At 42.1% G+C, this 14,414-nt stretch overlaps 1 protein-coding gene across 14 annotated transcripts in view; it reads right to left on the bottom strand.

Moving 5' to 3' along the window:
* Window positions 1–14,414, bottom strand: part of TENM4 (teneurin transmembrane protein 4) — a 1,543,936-nt gene that overhangs the window by 46,465 nt on the left and 1,483,057 nt on the right. For 11 of the 14 annotated variants that reach the window (XM_077174070.1, XM_077174071.1, XM_077174069.1 and 8 more), the window contains 2 exons: window positions 12,812–12,832; window positions 6,298–6,530 (listed from right to left, as the gene is read on the bottom strand). In XM_077174070.1, coding sequence (XP_077030185.1) covers window positions 6,298–6,530; window positions 12,812–12,832 — 254 coding nt within the window. The remainder of the gene's footprint in view (window positions 1–6,297; window positions 6,531–12,811; window positions 12,833–14,414) is intronic. The other 3 variants (XM_077174074.1, XM_077174077.1, XM_077174083.1) reach the window with 1 other exon arrangement.

Here is a 14,414-nt window from a genome sequence, read left to right as displayed (position 1 = left end):
CCATTACTGTGTGTGACAAGCCAAAAGCCAGTGAAGGGTGGCAGGCTGGATAATGCGATTTTCAATGAGGCAGAATTTTCTTCCTTAGCTAGTTCCATATGTATTGGATTGGACTTATCAGCAGTGTCTGCTGGCAGTGGCTCACTGTGTGCAGTGCTGGGGTTTGATGGCTGGTCTGATTACCCAGTTACAGTAATAATAACCTGGATGCACTGTGGCCCTCGAACCAGCTCTGATCAGATGATAAAGCACAACTTTATTTTGCATTCCAGCTTAGACAAAGAGCTAGCACACCCAGGTAAGTGGAAGTGGGATAGCAAAGTTACCACTTATCACCATGCTCCAGAGCAATGGTACGTGTATGTGCTCTTATCACTGAACACTTCTCTGCTTATCCCTCTTTCATAATGGCTAAGCAATCTCAATTGCCTCACATTTCCTGAGATGTTCTGTAGGGCAGCAGAGTTTGCAGTTTGTTAAAGCCCCAAATTCCCACTTGCACACATTCCTTACATGGCGGCTGCTCCAATCCCTTCCTGATTTTGCTGAGTGTCTTGGAATCAAAACTAATTATAGAGAAGAGCCCTGCTATCCCACAGACAAGTGTCTTTGGATGGATGACTTCTGTGAAAAGGGAAAGAAGCATCTCATGGATGCTTTGCAGCAGACTGTAGAGGTTAGGTTGGACCATTCTGTTTTCTTTCTGATATAGGCACAGTTCCAGTGCTGGGAGCTGGCTTCTGCAAACAGGCACAGAAATGGGTAATTCACATGTTATGCGTGTTAAGCCCAAGGCCTTGGCTTGCTTTGGCAGAAGGCTCCTCTCATGTTTCCATAGGAACATAAGGGAATTACAGTCTCTCAGCATATAGCTCCAAGTTCAGCCTCACAGTTACTGAGAGGAAACAGCTGCTGCCACTACCCAGGTAGCGTTGCAGATCCAAACCTTAAGTTCTGAGATATGAAACACATACGCTATCAAATCGTGCTGGCTCCCCTTGCATAAGCAGACATCTCTCACAAAACAAGGGCTTGTAGCACCACGTGCATCTCAGCAGTGAGCTGTGCTGATAGAAAGTTGATGAGATGACATTTGCTTGAAATGTCAGGACCTTGCAGCATGAAGAGGTGACAGCACAACATTATGCTGCAAATAGCCACTGGGACATGGTGAGTTTCTTGTAGAAGACAAACCACTAAAAGTGATTGCATGGTGCATATAGCTCTAGTTAGGAAAAGCAAAAGGGGAAAACCCTTTTCACTGAAAAACAAGGTGCTTAAAAGAAATCCAAATTTGGACCTTTCTTGTCTGACTGGATGCTGAATGACTGAGTAATAAAATGGGAGATCAAAATCAATGTCAGTAAGTACAGAGGAATTCACAGGGGAATGAGAAAGCCTAACTACCCATATACACTGACAATCTGAAAAAGAGCACATAGGAAAAATATTCTGGAATTCCTGTGAAAAGTTTTCTGCTAAGATCAGTTTTGTGCTATGCAGTGGTCAAGAAGGGGACCACAAGACAGCAAGGAATTAGCAAAGACACAGAAAAAACCCCAACAAAACAGTGGCTTGGCCTCAAAAGGACCATTCTTTTTCATGACCTGGCTAAAGAAATTGTGAAAATTATTAGCACAGGGTGCCTGGAAGAACAAAACTAGGTGTTCAGAAAGGTTTCTTAGCCAATTGATGCTGATATATTAAGCACAGGTCTGGTGCAACTTCTTCAGAAATTCCCCTAAATACTGATGACTAGCATCTGGAGTGTTAGCACAGGAAGACCACATTGCCCCTGTCCCTAAGTCTCTTCTGGCCAGAGTAAGGGACAAGAAATTTTGTTCAGTCAGCTTCAGGTCTTCCCCAAAATGGTCCTATTATTATCTGACCATAAAAATGTTAACAGATTGTGGAGGGTTGGTTTCCTCAATTAGTTCTGTCGAACTCTTCAACACTTAGAGAACAACTGAGATTTTGTTTACACATTCAGCAGGGCAGAGTGAAAGAACCAATCTGTCCCCAAATTAATTACTTCATTTCACATTGGTGTTATGGTGCTAAATGAATGAGATGTCCCCTCTCTCCCCACGTGCCTTCTGAAACCTCCTTCCTATTGTGTCAGACTTGTCACTGCAATCTCTCTTAATTGCAAGCTCCTTGGTAATTTCTCTGCCACAACATTTTCCCGAGAAGAACCAATGGTGAGTACTCAGATGAAAAGAAATGCTCTGACAAGCTGGAGTTTTAATTTTTCTTTAGATTGCTTGTAGAAGAGGATCATTATTAGCAGATGATAATTAGGAAGTGGTAACACTTTAATTTGCAAGGATATATTGAAATTCATTAGCATCTGAAAGCTTTGCTGTGCTCTGTGGCAAATGAATTGGACGGCTCAGACTGGTTCCTAATAGCTATAATAAATACCCTGACCAAACCACTGCCACCCCTACTTCATCTGTGGATCTATCTGTCCTGTGTTTCTGTAGCCTACCTTTATTAAACAAGCCAAAGATGGGTAAAGTGTGAAACTCCTGGAGGGTTTTATCCCTTCTAATGTCTTTTCTAAGCTAATGGTCTAAAAGGAGTTCTTCCTTCACTGGACTGAGACAAGAACCTCTGTCCAGAAGGTATTTCAGAGAAATGTCAATACAAGGGATAATGATTCTGAACTAAAACAGGGTGGATTTAGATTATATATTAGAAAGAAATCCTTTCCTGTGAGGGTGGTGAGCCACTGGCACTGGTTGACCAGAGAGACTGTGGATGCTCATCCCTGCAAGTGCTCAAGGCCAGGCTGGATGGGGCTCTGAGCAACCTGATTTAGTGAAAGGTGTCCCTGCCCATGGCAGTGGGGCTGGAACTGGATGGTCTTTGAAGGTTGTTTCCAACCCAAAGCATTCTACTCAAAGCATTCCCTCTGAACTCAAGGGAGCTGAGGTGAAAACTGGAGGAAGTGATCAGAACAATGGGGAAAAGTCTACCATTTTGAACATTGTTTGCTGCAGTGGGGACCTCATTCTTCAGGCTATCAGATCCAGGAGAAGACTAGAACTCCCAGAATGTGGTTCATCTCACCTTGAACATGTGCATTGTCACAGAATGAACCACCTTCAGGGTACTAGTTTCTTTCCACTGAGAAGAGACCCAAAAAAACCTACTTAGACCAGACGCTTGACTGGTCCAAGGGACTAAAGATATATGCAAAGGCATATAATGACAGCTCATGATTATTTCTCCAGCCTTAATGGATTGCTGGTTTTCATCTGGCCAGAAGGTATCCCTCAGTGTTTTCCAGCAAGCTGAAAATATCAGCTAATTAAAACATCATGAAAGGTAAGATTTTTATTCTTTATGATTTTTGAAAAAGTGCAAAGATGTCCCTAAAATACAGAAATTCTACTTGGCATGAAGCAGTTATGTTCAGAGCAAAAAAAAAAATAGCTTTAGGCTTAAAAAGTAGAGTCCTGTGAAGAGCAATGATTCTTGAAAAACTGACTTTCCAAGTCCTTCCCTGGCCAGCTGATATCTCTATAGCTACAGAATAGTCTTCTAATTTCCTTTGACCATTCACTTATGAGTGTTTATTTGCCTGCCAAGACACAGAAGCAGAGGGTCACTTGAGATCTACCGGTTACGTATACAATAAATCATTTTTATTTTGAACTATTATGAAATACATGAGGGAAGAGCATTTGCTGGATTTTTCTGCTAGGATGAACCACTGTGGAAGCATAAACAACGGTGACATTACATTGTCAGCATGAGTTTTCACTGTTCATCATTGGTTGAGGGGACTGGGGAGTGAGTCACACCTGCCACAGCCATTGCCTCAGCAGAATTTGCAGTCAGGTTAGAATCAGATCAGGGAACACTGTTTAGGAACTTTCTATTGGCAGTGCAGGCTTTTTGCATTAGTATTTTCTTCTTGTCATTTTGCTTCATGTCATTTCCTCTTTCACCCTCAATTTACTTCTGTTTTGTGAAATTTTGGAGCTATGAGGAATGAATGCATGAATTTTGCTGTTATATGATTGAGGTGGAAGAATGGCCTCCTGAGAGCTTCAGTTGCCAACAAGATGGATTTCAGTGCTGAAAACTTTGAACTCCAGAGCTGTTTGCTATAGCAAAGAAGAAACATAAGTCATCTAAACCTTGTAACATTCACCCATGGATGGAAATGAAAAATATTCCTCTTATCTTGTAGAAGGGAGAACAGAGGACCAACAAAAGTGGTGGGGCATTTTTTTTTTGCACTGATTGAACTTCAAAGAGGTGCAGAAAATTGGATTACAGATTTCTGGGTTCCCTGATCTCATGATTCATCTGCTGGACTGCCTGGATCTCTCTGCCCAAGTCACTTAATTTTCCTTTCAGTCGGCCTTCTCATTTCAGTGAGACAAATTCTACACTACAAACTGACCACCAGTAGCTGTTCCTTTACTTTATCTGTGCTTCTGGCAATACTTTAGCCCAATATAATGGTTAACTCATGGGATTCTTGAGAGCTTGGAAACCATGCTGGACTCTTTGAATACTACAGGGGTAGAAGTCTGAGTTTTGATGCTTTTTGGCAAAAAAATAGGTCCTCCAAAGTACATTTTTCTGCATCCTTGACAGGAAACAACTAGCTGACATAACAAAAAAAAACCACAACCAAACAAAAACTCAAACAAACCAACAAAAAACCAAACCCAAACAAAAACAAAAACCCCAAAGAAACAAAAAACCCAACCAAACCAAAACCAAAAAATCAGAGCCAGACCTGGCACAAAAGCTCATTAAATCAGTTTGGGTTTCCTGGATTCAGTAACAACAATGTCATCTCTGTGTCATGAAAAATAACTTCCTGAGAATTATAGAATCATTGAAGGGTTTGGGTTGGAGGTGACCTTTAAAATCATTCACTTCCAAACCCTTGCCATGGGCTGGGACTCCTTCCACTAGACCAGGTAGATGAAAGCCCTATCCAACCTGTCCTTGAACACTTCCAGAGATGAGACAGCCACAACTTCTTTGGGAATCTCATCTGCTCTCAGTGAAATAACTTTCCATAAAATCACAGAATGGTTTGGGTTGGAAGAGACCTTTGAAAGTCATCTAGTCCAAACCTGCTGCCATAGGCAGGAGCACTTATTAAAGGATCCCCAGGTTTTGCTGAGGGGGTGCTTTACAAAGAGGTTGGGATAGGCTTGGCTGTTGTTGTGCTGAGGAAGGAGGGAGCTACCACTCCGCAGCGCAATGAAAAAGCCTGCAGCACATTGATGTCAAAGCCAAGGACCTAAATAATCTTGCACTCTGAACAACTGCACAGAAGGAAACACATAACAGGCAAAAACACCCCATCTCAAAAAACATTCCTGCATGGGTGTCCTTTGTGCACAGATTTTTGACTGTGTTTGTGAAGAGGGCTGCAAAGAGTGCCTTCCACCTCATCTCTATCCCCTCCACCTCATCTCTACCCTCTCCACCTCATCTCTATCCCCGTTTGTTTTTTTTTTTCCTGAGGTGCTGTGGACAGCTGGGAGGAGTGACATCCTCCATCTGCAGAGCTTGTTACCTTGAGATTGCCAGACTGAAGTCTTGGCTACACACAGGACTGCATATGTTTGGCTAAACCTGTTTTGAACAATTTAGTTCACAGCCATGAAGGCTGTGTGATGCTTTTATTCTGATTCAACTGTGCTTTTATCACATTTCAGGATGTTGGAACCAGGTAAAATTAAGCTGAATTAGACCACTCCCATATCAAAGTTAGCATCCACCCCCCAGGATTTAAGCTAGATGCTGTGATATATCATGTCAATGTCTAAACCACCATTTGCATATCTTTGAGCTGTATGCTAGTTTTGCTGCCCTTTTATAAATATATATATATATATATATATATATATATATATATATATATACACAGCAATGCTTATAGGGCTTTTTTTAATGCCAAGAAAGCCTCAGTGAATTGAATATTAGTGATTCCTGCCCATGTTGGGAGGGACCAAGCACTGTTGGTAAGGAGAAGTAGTGGCTCCACAGGTATAAAAGTGATGGGTGGATTTATTCCATTGCCCTCTGGACATGTGCCCATCACTGAACCCCTCTGGCTTGGCATTCCTCCCAGCCATGTGAATTTGAAGAAACATGACACAACTAGCTGAAGGTGAGACATACTCACTTATTTCCACGAGCAAGCCCTTAGGATGTGTTTCAGAATTGGAGAGGAGAGCAATCTCCAGTGTGACTAAACAAGCTGCTTTCAAAAAAAACCCTTTAAAATAGCCAGTGGAGAAGAAGAAGTCTCACCCCTGGGATTTGTAAGGGTGGCATCAGTGCCTTTGCCTCCATCTCCGCAGCGGGTATCATCAAATGGGAGGCACTGATCCCCAGTTCCAGCCAAGACCTCTGAGTTCTTCACAATGTCTTTCACTGATGTGGTTGACTTGATTTTATAGATACGTCGGCTGTTGGTGTCTGAGAGGTAGATGGAGCCAGTGATCGGATCTGTGGTCAAGTAATACTTATGAGCTGGGCTGTGGCTGAAAAACAAGGGTATGACATCATTAATTTTTTTGGATGATGTGTTTCCTTAAGTCAACAGGCAATGCAAACATTTTAGAGAATAAAAACGCATGGGGCAGAGAGACTGGGAAAGTGAAGGAGTGCTGTTTTGGACAAGGTTAGTACACGGTGTGTTACAGCACGGGATCCCAAGCTGCATCCATTAGCAATCACTGTGCCTTGGGTGCTCTCTGGCATGGAGGGAAGCAACCGAAGGAAAGGGCTCTCTGGTCTGAATCTGAGCCAAAACCATGCCAGGAACTACTACAGATTGAGTTCCAGTGCCTGTGTTTACTTAATTTACTTGTTACAGACATAGTCCTGAAACTGGTGTTCGTGCAGTGCCAGGAAGTGAAGGGAAAACAGAGAACATTAGGAAAATAAAACAAATAATAATGAAAAAAAAATCTGCTCTCCCAACAAAGACTAATACAAACTCCAAAAGGAGACTCCCTGTATAAAGCACTTGAAGATACACCCTTCAAGATCACTGCATCAAGGTTCATCTGGTCTCTTGCTGACTCCAGCAAAGACTCTAAAGTTCTGTTCTGCCCTCAGGGAGATTAAGGGAATCCTACCACTGAATTCAGCTGGACCTCAATGATGAGAGAAACAAAATAATTCCTGAGTGGCAGATTTTGCCCCAAGTAAAGCATGAACTGAGGAACCTGAACATCAGTCCCCTGTTGAACACCCTCTGCTCACTGTTTCCTTGGACACAAGAAGGGGTGGCTGAGAAAACCAAATGAGCAGACAGAATGATAATATTTTTAGCTCCATGACTGCAACACTAAATGAGCCCAAGACTGAAGAAATTAATAAACTAGAATCCACTTTATGGAAAGAATCCAATAGAACTGGCCAGAAAAAACCAACCAGATGGGTTTAGACAGAATTTAAACGATTGTCTTGCAAGGACTTTACCTGTATTTTAACATAGATACTTAAGATATTAATGTCTTTTATTAAAATTGTTGACTACTAGTGTGTATTGAGCTGCATCTCTTCTAAGCCTGAAACTAACAGGTTAGACTTTTAATGTCTGTCCTGAAGAGATTTATTTTCCTTCTAAGAAAGCCTAAGTAGTAATTAGAACAAGTATGAAAAGTATCTACTTTTCTCCAGAACATCTTCAAGCTGTCCAAACTCATCAAATCCAAAGAATTCATATTAAAAATCTAGGCCACAGTTCACATTTTTGCACTTAATGGAATTGTTCCAGGAGAAGTTGACTAGAAACTTGAGTGTCAATCACAGTTGACTCTATTCTGCATATAGAAAATTCCTCTCAACCTTTATATTAAGAAAATCACCCCCTCTTCAGACATGTAAAAATTACTGAGTTATTCTCATATTTAAAAAGCAGTAAATTGGTTCTTCATTCAAATTATTTAATACTATGGGGGTGAGGGAAAAGCACCTTTCTGATTTATTCTGGAATATCCCTTGTGATTTATCCTATTAAAGTCTGAACAGATTTCATCTCCAAAAATGACACTGATTCTTGCTAAATAAAATGCTCTGACCTTCAAGACAGCTCCAGCCTGACAGTTCAGTCTCCATCTGTATTCCTTCCCAATGACAGCAGGCTGGGAGGGTATTATTTCATTTACCTGCATGTCACTCACACTAAGCAAGTGGCTTCAACCCTGGTGGAAGAAGTTCCCTGTGGGAATCCATCATCCATTTTGATCAGGGCCTTGCATTTTCTGCTGACTGTCCTAACAAAGCCCTGCTGAATGTCAGTAAGCTCTTGAGCTGTTCATAATCTCTATTTTGCATGGGAGGTGGACAAGAGGAGGACAGATTTAATGGCACTTTGCAATCCTTTACCATCTTTGACTGGCAAGCACAGATAACTTTCCCAGAGTTTTAGAGCAGGCTATGTGCAGATGGGCAACGGCAAATGACTTACTCAGAGATGGAGAAAAATGGGGACAGAGAAATTCCTGCTCCCCTCTCCCAGCAATATTGTCGTGATTTATTTTTGGATTGCACAGCCCCACTCTAGTGGATTTTATTATTGATTACAATCTTCTGTAAAAAAGACAGCTCTTAAAACAATTTTCTACTGCCAGCTCTTGTATAGAATACATGCTGAAACAACCTGTTAAAACGGTCAAGCTGGAATTTACCCCCCTGGCCTCTGCCAACTGTTTTCATAACTGTAGAGAGTTAGTATTGTACTCTGCCCTACCATGAACTGCACAGTGTTATACACTGGAGGGTTTTTTGTCACTTTGAGATCCTTCAGGGTGAAAGATGCTTAAATAAACATACACTGGTCATGTAAAATCTCCCAAACCGCTTTCCTTTATCTGTGATACTGCATGAGTGGTGGAGCCAGGAACATTGGGGATTCACTTTTTATTTAAAGCCACAATCAAAAGGCAAATCCAAGTGGTAAACTGGACGGGGCTGAACAGCAACTGAAATAAATATGCCTGGGGTGAAGCAGAGAAGACATTTTCTCCCCTTTCATCCTTTCTTATTTCTCAGCTAGGTAACAGTCCAAAACAAAAGACAAGACTTTTTACTATTCAAAAGACTTGATCAGCTATATTATTTGTAGTCTTAGAATATCTATCCCCATATCGGTGCTGCCACCAGAAAATCACTGTGGAGGAAGAGCTGATTTCCCATTCAGAGTGTTCCTTGAGCTATTACAGTTTTTTAGAAGAAAACCTGAGCAATGCATTGATATTTTAAACCCCCTGAAGCAATAACACTGAAATTGCAGTGATGGGATGGGCTGGTCCCTAGCCAAGAACTGACACTTTGGTGGGTATTAGTGGGCATGATGGTGTAGTCACTGGGAATGAGAACAGTTTCATGGTTCTGCAAGCCAAAGTGAAATAGAGGTGATACTGCTTCCCTGTATACTTGTGACACAGTGATGTGCTGGGAAAGCACAGGGAAATCTTCCAAGTCCACAGTGATCCCACTTCTTTGGGGTTGTGTATAGTCTCTTCCATACATCTGCCTTCTCCCCTTTATCATTCTCATTATTTGGAGGGGATAGTACCAGTACCATTTAGGAAGCTCTGCAGGTATGTTAAGAGATTGAGACTCTATTTTAAAGTGCTTGTGCTTTATGTAATTCCTTACACACAGGTACAGGGAAGAAACAGGATAAAAAATTGGGTGAGCTGGCAGAGGTATGAGGTTTGAATTGTGAATTGCTTCAGTTGTATTATAATATGTACACAGGCTTTGAACAAAGGCTGGCATTTTCCCTTTGAGCCCAGAGCCCATATTTTGGAGGAGTCCTAGGAAGGAACCTCCTGCTCCAGACTGGGAAGCCAGTCTCTAAGGAAAAGAGATGAGAAAAGGGAGATGGTTCCTTTTTTCAGCATCTTCCCTACAAAACATCAGCACAGCACACTACACCTTTTTATTGGTTTCTGTAAAATGCCAAGGGATTAATTTCACCAAGCTTTAGATGGTTACAAAGTGGATGCTTACACCAGAGCTGGCTGCCTTAATTCCCTTTACAAGCAGTGGAGAGAAGTATCACCTTTTGGGGTAGGACTTGTCTGACTATTTTCAACATTTGTCTCACAAGATTAACTGTATCTTAGTTTTTCAAATGCAAGGGCATCTATACCTCCTTGAAGGACAACCTCTGTTACTGGTAACTGTACAGCTCTGGCACCCACTGTGGCCAACAGACAGGAGCAGTCACACCTCCAAAATTAGTTACCCACAACCACTGACCTGGATAAACCCCTGGGGCTTCTTTGGATCTGATGTCTCTGTTTAAGGACACAAAACCACTTCTTTTTCTCTGCCAGCTACCCACTTTCCCTCTGAGTTTTGCTGGCCATGTACATTTGCTGGTGACTAAAGAACCACCAAATTCCTGCAGTCAGGAGGTTTTTGTTCAGTGGGGCTGTGTTTCCATGGCTTCATGCTAAGCACCCTGCAGCTCAGACCCAGAGGATTTAATTATTGTAGCTTGTGTGAGGTACTGGTCTTTTTTCCCTGGGTGACACTCAATAGATTAATACCTAAGAAGGCCACACAGTGTAGTGAGCTGGATTTGCACTTGGTCTTTTAGTGTTTGCAGTTTGTGTGTGATGCCCAAAGCTTTCTAGTGTGACATGCTGGACAATAAAATTTTATACCAATGCCATAAGCCAAACCAGAGATGGCAAGGGACTTTTCATCTGATCCTAGAGCTGTTTGCTGAGATACCTCTCTTTGTCACTAATTGTAGACTTCTCTCTAAAGTATGAATGGAAACATGAAAGGAAGAATAAATTTAAGTGGACAGTTTTTGTATATTTGCAAGACAGAAATGCCTCACTGCCCTCCACGTTCCTGCAGAGAAGGCATCATGTTTTGGTGATGCTTTTTGGCTTAGTTAACATCCCTCATTTAGGCTGTTGCAGAGTTAGATCTTGGCTACACACACAGAGCTGTAAAGCCAAGCCTCCTAGTGGGTAGCTCCAGAACCTTTGGAGATCAAGCTCATCACAGCCTACATACTGGGGAGGAATTCCTTTTCCCCAAACTGAGGCAGCTTTAGCATATGGATTTCAGCTTTTCCAAACCACTGTGATTCAGCCCTGTGGACCTCCCCTTTTACACCATTACTGGTCATTGGTGTCAAGCTTAGGATCTTCTGGAGTTTAAAGCACTGGAGCTGTAGCTGAGACTACACACACTTGTTTCATTGAGGGTCAGGAGCAAAGAGACTTCCTAGCAAGAAGTATTAAAGCAAATGTCACAGAACAGGCACTAAGAGATGGGTGACTCCTTCAACACAGTCACAGATGGAAGGATTTGATCTGGAGCTCCTCACCTGCTTCCTCCCTCCCTCATCCCCTTTAGGCTACACTGAAGCAGGCATGTCTTGGATTTCTTTCACTTAATTTCTTAGTTTTTAGAAACTGCCTAAAGGCTGAAGCCCTGCCAACTCTGCTTGCCAATCTGCAGCGTTTGTGGCCAGTCCATCGATCTTCCTTCAGTTACTGTTTTCATACACAAAACCTCTTCTCATAACAGGTATCCAGCTGCTGCCCTTCACTGTCAAAGCAGATGCGCTTTAGTGGCTGTGTATTTCTTGGGCATTAGGAATACAACCTGGCTGTTCCAAAGAGAAATGAATTTTTCTATAGTCTTCAAATGATGTGAAAGAGTACCTGGGGGACTGGAACTCAGCCTGATGAGGACAACCAGTGAAAAAGTCTTGGGTACCAACCTCCCAGCCCTGCTAATAGATGCTTTGGGCCAGTCCAATATATTGTGAAGCTCAAGCCCTTCATTGTTGTTCTGGCAATAGGATAAAAAATCAGTTTCTACTCCATTTCATTTCCAGGCATGCAGATGAAAGAACATTTCTAGTTTAGCACAGCCTCTATGAAGTCAAAGAAATAGTAAATGCAAAGCATGTAGCAAGAAAAATCCCCAATCCCAAATGCAAAGGAAAACTAAACACACACAAACAAAAATCTCAACTCCACACAGTCTAAGCTTCTGATTTAGAAAAGCAACCAGGGAGAAGGATGGGCAACTTGTCAGAGTCAGAGAAGTCCTCGCAAACACAGTCAGTGACAGGAAGTTGACATCTTCTGGAATGCAACTGATTGGATCAAACCCACTGAAACTCCAGTGAACCCAAGTGACAAATATTCTTAGTGACAAAGCTCCAATTTAAGAGTCTCTCTTTTATCTTGTTTTCTTGTCATTACTCTTTTATTGCATTTCCTGGCTAAGGTTCTGAGTTGCGCTACCTCCTATTTGAGTCTGACAGACTTTCACGTGTCAAAGCTCTCTATGAAAGCTCAGACTGAAAAATGTTACAAAAACTAACTTCCCTGGGTGAGTAATGCTGGGGCACATAGGGATCTTCATTATGCTTGTTAACCCCCCCCCAAACCCAAATGAAGGCTTTTCACTGTATGAGAATTATTTTTCCATCCTACTTGTTCCAGTAATCTGTATCCTGATGCTGTTCCCATTCTACTTTCTTGGTTAATTCCCATCCATTTTTCTTCCCCCCTCCTCCTCCTGTTACCCTGCTTCTCCTGCCTGTATTTCCCCTGTCTCCAGCTATAACAGCTCATGCAGAAGTTTGCATGGCTCACATTGTGATTAATGGCTCCCAGTTCTGATGACTGATTGCCTACGCCAGTTTTAATCACGCCAGCTTCATTTGCTATTGAATCATCTGGAAATGGCACTTGTGGCTCACTGTGTAACAACATGCAACAAGACAGGGAGCAGCATAAGAATTCTCCACTGGTTGGCTTACCTATGTCTGAAATCTTTATTTCTGACAGAAGACAGGAAAGCAGGGAATAGAAGAAAGAATGAGGTGTTAGCAGCTCAGTTCGATGCATTATTAGCAGATTGAAAACTTGACAGTAACTGTATCACACAATGCAATAATAAATAAAGACTTAGCTGGAATGACACTGATGTATTTTATATTGGATATTACTTGGCAGTAAGCTCACTTATGTACTGCTGCATATCACAAAAGAATTGTGATCTCACCTGCTTAGAGTTATTCACTCACACAAGAGATAGGACCATCCAACTTTATCTATCATTCAGTGCAGCACTGAGCTAAATAGATGTAGATGCAGATATCTTTACACGTTTTTTTCACTCTCAGTCAAAGCAACACCTTGTGATTTAGAAAGGTAACTTAAGAGATGCACAGTTACGGGTGGCAGTTCATTGCTGTAACCTCATGAACTCCAGCCCAGAGGACTGAAATTATGCTGAGCTGGACATTTCTCATAGGTCTAAGTTACACACCCAGCTGCAGCTCTCTGTGACCCACAATGCATTTGCTTCCCAGGACACTACACTGCAAACAAACCTCCAACCTTTGGAGCCAAACAGTGAGGGTGTTAATCTCAAAGGAGATGCTGATTTGAGAAGACACAAGCAAACTCCATTTAGTCCAAAAGCAATGGCTTTCCTTTTAGCCAGCCAACATCTGAACCCACTTACTTTATAGCACACCAGAGTGAAGAAATGTTTATTAGATCCAGTAACCTGAGTGTTTGCACAGATGAAGCAGCAATCATTGCAGCAGATTTAACTCTGGAGTAAATTTAACTCTGTGCCTCTACACAACAGCCAGCAAGGCTACTCTGTCAAGGCTTCCAATTTTCTCTTCCCCAATGAGGAAATACTTTGCAAAACCTCTGTTTGGTCTGGTATTTCCACTGACAATGAAACAGGGATTGGGTTTTCAGAATTGTACTTCTGGGAAAGAGATATTAATCCTACTCTGTTGAAATGGGATTTGGACTCACCTAGGCTCTTCTGGAAATTTCACCTTTGGTCATTAAAATAACTTTCTGGCACTAGAAGGATAGATATTACACTCTAACGAGGACCAGGTCTGAAGCTTTATCCCAGCTTCCCACCTTACAAACATGAGAGATATTATGTTCTCATGTATCATGGAACAGAATAGCAAAAATGAGGTTCTTGCTTCCTTACTTGAAAGGTGCCCCAGCCCTCTGAGGTGCCCATACCAAGGCAGATATTCTGTAAGTGCCAGCCTTCCGGTGGTGCCTGTCTGGATTTTTTTTCCCATACACCATGATCTACAAGGATGGTTCTGAATGCCAAATAAGACTTCTGGTGAGGTCTAATGACCATGGCATGTTTGTGCATGAGGGACAAAGGGGATCTTGCACAAATTTGGCTGCAGTCCTTGCAGAAATGCAGTAATATGTTTGTCCTCAGCAGCAGGGGATATTAAATCTGAGGAGGGAGGGTCTTACTTTCAGGAAGATTCTCACTTTCAGGCCAGATTTTGAGAGGTGAATGGGAATATTGAACCTTCCTAGCAGGCTATCCTCATACTGACTTCTCAGGACCTGAGTTCAGGC

This window comes from Agelaius phoeniceus, chromosome 2 (assembly GCF_051311805.1).
Source record: "Agelaius phoeniceus isolate bAgePho1 chromosome 2, bAgePho1.hap1, whole genome shotgun sequence".
Classification (NCBI taxonomy): domain Eukaryota; kingdom Metazoa; phylum Chordata; class Aves; order Passeriformes; family Icteridae; genus Agelaius; species Agelaius phoeniceus.
Note: the sequence above shows the minus strand (reverse complement) of the source record. Positions and strands in the feature narration are given on the sequence as shown.